At 35.0% G+C, this 5,015-nt stretch overlaps 1 protein-coding gene across 1 annotated transcript; it reads right to left on the bottom strand.

Moving 5' to 3' along the window:
* Window positions 1–2,924: 2,924 nt before the first annotated feature.
* Window positions 2,925–4,730, bottom strand: LOC100602950 (zinc finger protein 726-like). Its single transcript, XM_030808829.1, is given in 4 exon segments — window positions 2,925–2,948; window positions 2,951–4,290; window positions 4,375–4,472; window positions 4,474–4,730. Coding segments are annotated over 4 exon segments (1,719 nt in total).
* Window positions 4,731–5,015: the final 285 nt, after the last annotated feature.

Below are 5,015 nucleotides of genomic sequence, written 5' to 3'. Positions count from 1 at the left end.
GTATGTGTTTGCAGGCAGAGTTCACATGTTCAAAGAAAAATGTATAACAAATATTTAAAAATACTTATTCAGGACTTAGAAACGTCTGGATTTTAGTTATATTTTTCTATGATTTTTATTATGACCATAAAAATAAAAGATACAGCATGAAGTAATTTTTGAGTTTAATTATATCATTACTAACTTCCTAAAAAAAAAAAACTAAGTTTTTTCAATGAAAATAGCATAATTTGAATGCAATTATAACTCTCCAATTTTCTTATTTTAAAGTTATATACAAATAATTTACTTGACAAGTTTAGTTTTGGGTAATTTTCTACACTCAGTCTGACTCAGTGTAATGTCTGGAGGGTCAGTATCTTTGTTATTTCAACTGTGAAATATCTGATGTTGACATAGGCTTAATTTTGAAGTAAATATCTTTTTCACATTTACTGCATTTGTAAAAATATATTTTACTACGAACTCTTGATTTTTTTAGCTGTCATTTTTTAACAATTCTTCATTCAAAATCATTACATTTATTAGGTTTTTCTCCAATAGAAATTCCCCGATGTTGAACATGTTTTGAGAAACTGCTTCAGGGTTTTCCTCTAATACAAAATCTGCACAATAATATCTATGACACAAGTAATCGTACTACAACCCCCTGTATATATGTACTGTTTGTCTTCAGAATGCTCTTCTTCACTTTAATGGTTTATATTTTCTGAAAGATATTTTGACAGTAATTCCACTTACAATGCTTTTATTAAGCATGAGTTCTTGGATGTTAAGATATGAGCAGATATCAATGGCTTTTCCAAGTTCTTTATAATTGTACAATTTTTTCTCAAGTATAAATGCTTTCTTGTGCAATAAAATGTGAGCACTAGTTAAAAGTTTTGTCACATTCTTCACACACGTAGTTTTCTACAGTATGAATTATCTAACCTACAATCAAGAGTGACAACCATTTAAAGTCTTTGACACAGTCTTCACATTTCTGGGGTCTGGGACCATTATGATTTATATTTTCAGAAGTTTGAGGTGGGCCAGGCATGGTGGCTCATGCCTGTAATCCCAGCAAATTGGGAGGCCAAGGCAGGTGGATTATGAGGTCAGGAGATCAAGACCATCCTGGCTAACACAGTGAAACCCCGTCTCTATTAAAAAATACAAAAAATTAGCTGGGTGTGGTGGCGGGTTCCTGTAGTCCCAGCTACTCATGAGGCTGAGGCAGGAGAAAGGCGTGAACCTGGAAGGCGGAGCTTGCAGTGAGCTGAGGTCATGCTACTGCACTTCAGCCTGGGTGACAGAGCGAGACCCCGTCAAAAAAAAAAAAAGTTCGAGGTGTTGTTAAAAGCATTGTCCCACGTTTTAGGTTTGCAGTGTTTTTCTTCAATATAAATTATTTTATGTCTGCTATGAATTGAAGACTCGTAGAAGGCTTTGCCACATTCTTCGTGCTAGTAGGATTTCTCTCCAATATGAATTGTGTGTAATAAGTGTTGAGAACTTGTTAAAATCTTTGTGACATTTTTCACATTTGTTGGAATTCTCTCCAGTATGAACTACCTTATGTTTAGTAAAGGTTAATAATACACAAAAGGCTTTGCCACATTAACATTGGTAGAGTTTCCATCCATTATGCATTATCTTATGTTTTGTAAGGCTTAAGTACCAGTTAAAAGCTTTCCCACATTCATCACAAGTGTAAGGTTTCTCTTCAGTGTGAAGTTGCTTATGGTTAGTAAGGGTTGAGGATTGGTAAAAAGCTTTCCTACATGCTTCACTATGAATTCTTTTATGTTTACTAAGGGCTGAGGATTCACAAAAGCCTTTGCCAAATTCTTCACATTTGTATAGGGTTTCTCTTTAGCATGAATTCTTATGTTAAGTAAAGGCTGAGAATACACCAAAGCCTTTCCCCACTTTTCACAGTTGTAGGGTTTCTCCGCAGTATGAATTTCCTTATGTGTAATAAGGATTAAGGACCAGTTAAAGGCTTTGCCCCATTCTTCCCATGTGTAGGGCTGCTACCCAGTATGAATTCTCCTATGGCTAGTAAGGTTTGAGAAATAGTTAAAAGATTTTCCACATTCTTCACATTTGTAAGCCTTCTCTCCAGTATGAATTCTGTTATGTATACTAAGGTTTGATGGCTGGTTAAAAGCTTTGCCACATTCCTTACATTCGATGGGTGTATCTCCACTGTGAATTCTCTTGTTTAGTAACGGTTGATAGGTGGTTAAAAGCTTTTTCCACATTCTTCACATTTGAAGGATTTTTATCCAGTATGAATTCTCTTATGTGTTGTAAGGGATGAGGAGTCACAAAAGCCTTTGCCACATTCTTCACATTTGAAGGGTTTCTCTGCACTATGAATTATCTTATGTTTAGTAAGGGGTGATGACTGCTTAAAAGCTCTCCCACATTCTTCACATTTGTAGGGTTTCTCTCCAGTATGAATTCTCTTATGTTTACTAAGGGTTGATAGCTGGTTGAAACCTTTGCCACATTCTTCACATTTGAAGGGTTTCTCTCCAGTATGAATTCTCTTATGGTTATTAAGGTTTGAGGAAAAATTAAAAGCTTTGCCACATTCTTCACATTTGAAGGGTTTCTCTGCACTATGAATTATCTTATGTTTAGGAAGTGTTGATAGGTGGTTAAAAGCTTTGCCACATTCTTCACATTTGTAAGGTTTTTCCCCACTATGAATTATCTTATGTTTAGTAAGGGTTGATTTGTGGTTAAAAGCTTTGCCACATTCTTCACATTTGTAGGGTTTTTCCCCATTATGAATTCTCTTATGTGTAGTAAGGGATGAGGAGTTGCAAAAGCCTTTGCCACATTTTTCACATTTGTAGGGTTTTTCTGCACTATGAATTCTCTTATGTGTAGTAAGGGATGAGGAGTCACAAAGTTCTTTGCCACATTCTTCACATTTGAAGGGCTTCTCTCCAGTATGAGTCCTCTTGTGTATAGTAAGGGGTGAGGAGTCACAAAAGCCTTTGCCACATTCTTCACATTTGAAGAGTTTCTCTGCACTATGAATTCTCTTATGTTTGGTAAGGGATGATGACTGCTTAAAAGCTTTCCCACATTCTTCACATTTGTAGGGTTTCTCTCCAGTATGAATTCTCTTATGTTTAGTAAGGGTTGATAGCTGGTTGAAAGCTTTGCCACATTCTTCACATTTGAAGAGTTTCTCTCCAGTATGAATTCTCTTATGGTTATTAAGGTTTGAAGAGTAATTAAAACCTTTGCCACATTCTTCACATTTGTAGGGTTTCTGTCTACTATGAATTATCTTATGTTTAGTAAGTGTTGATAGGTGGTTAAAAGCTTTGCCACATTCTTCACATTTGTAAGGTTTTTCCCCACTATGAATTATCTTATGTTTAGTAAGAGTTGATTTGTGGTTGAAAGCTTTGCCACATTCTTCACATTTGTAGGGTTTTTCCCCACTATGAATTCTCTTATGTGTAGTAAGGGATGAGGAGTTACAAAAATCTTTGCCACATTCTTCACATTTGTAGGGTTTTTCTGCACTATGAATTCTCTTATGTGTAGTAAGGGATGAGGAGTCACAAAATTCTTTGCCACATTCTTCACATTTGAAGGGTTTCTCTCCAGTATGAGTCCTCTTGTGTGTAGTAAGGGATGAGCAGTCACAAAAGCCTTTGCCACATTCTTCACATTTGAAAGGTTTCTCTGCACTATGAATTCTCTTATGTTTCATAAGGGTTGATGACTGCTTAAAAGCTTTCCCACATTCTTCACATTTGTAGGGTTTCTCTCCATTATGAATTCTCTTATGTTTAGTAAGGGTTGATAGCTGGTTGAAAGCTTTGCCACATTCTTCACATTTGAAGGGTTTCTCTCCAGTATGAATTCTCTTATGGTTATTAAGGTTTGAAGAGTAATTAAAAGCTTTGCCACATTCTTCACATTTGTAGGGTTTCTGTCTACTATGAATTATTTTATGTTTAGTAAGTGTTGATAGGTGGTTAAAAGCTTTGCCACATCCTTCACATTTGCAGGGCTTTTCCCCACTATGAATTATCTTATGTTTAGTAAGTGTTGATAGGTCATTAAAAGCTTTGCCACATTCTTCACATTTGTAGGGTTTTTCCCCACTATGAATTCCCTTATGTGTAGTAAAAGATGAGGAGTTGCAAAAGCCTTTGCCACATTCTTCACATTTGTAGGGTTTCTCTCCAATATGAATGCTCTTATGTGTAGCAAGGTGTGAGGACCAGTTAAAGGCTTTGCCACATTCTTCACATTTGTATGGTTTCTCTCCAGCATGAATTATCTTATGTGTAGTAAGGTATGAGGACCAGTTAAAGGATTTGCCACATTCTTCATATTTGTAGGAATTCAGTCTAGTATGAATGCTTTTATGTTGAATTAGATGTAAAACCATGCAAAATGATTTGTCACATTTGTTACATTTTAAAGGTTTCTTTTTAGTATGTCTTATATCTATTTGAATTTGAAAATTTATAAAAGACTTTTACATATTTATAACATAGAAATGTTTTGCTCTGGGTAGCTGTGAAACATTTGTTAAGTTTCTCATAAACTCTTTTGTGCATTTTACAATCATCCACAATTTTACAGTCTTTTCTTAGTGGTAAATTCTCATCTCCAAATTTTCTATATCTTCTCCGTATCACTTTTTGAAATGAATTTTTTATGTTCTGCTCTGACCAAATGTCTTGGGCAAAATAAGAGCACATAACTGAAAAAAATAAAAATAACAAATTACTCCACTTGCTACACTAAGATTTGTATACTCTATGTATCTAAACTATAAAATTATACAAACTACATAAGCAAGATGGCATAGAAAAGTACCACAGACTCTAATTCCTTCATAGACATATAAATTCAAAAAAACACACTGAACACAATACATTTGTGAAAGATTTATAAATGAGTTACTTGTGTGCAGTACCCCAGGTGAGCACAATGCAAAAAGTCACATAGAAGGAAAAGCCTGTAACATTTACCCAACAAAGCTC

Source organism: Nomascus leucogenys, unplaced genomic scaffold, assembly GCF_006542625.1.
Source record: "Nomascus leucogenys isolate Asia unplaced genomic scaffold, Asia_NLE_v1 001081F_38437_qpd_obj, whole genome shotgun sequence".
In the NCBI taxonomy this organism is placed as follows: Eukaryota; Metazoa; Chordata; class Mammalia; order Primates; family Hylobatidae; genus Nomascus; species Nomascus leucogenys.
This window is presented reverse-complemented; position numbering and strand designations above follow the sequence as displayed.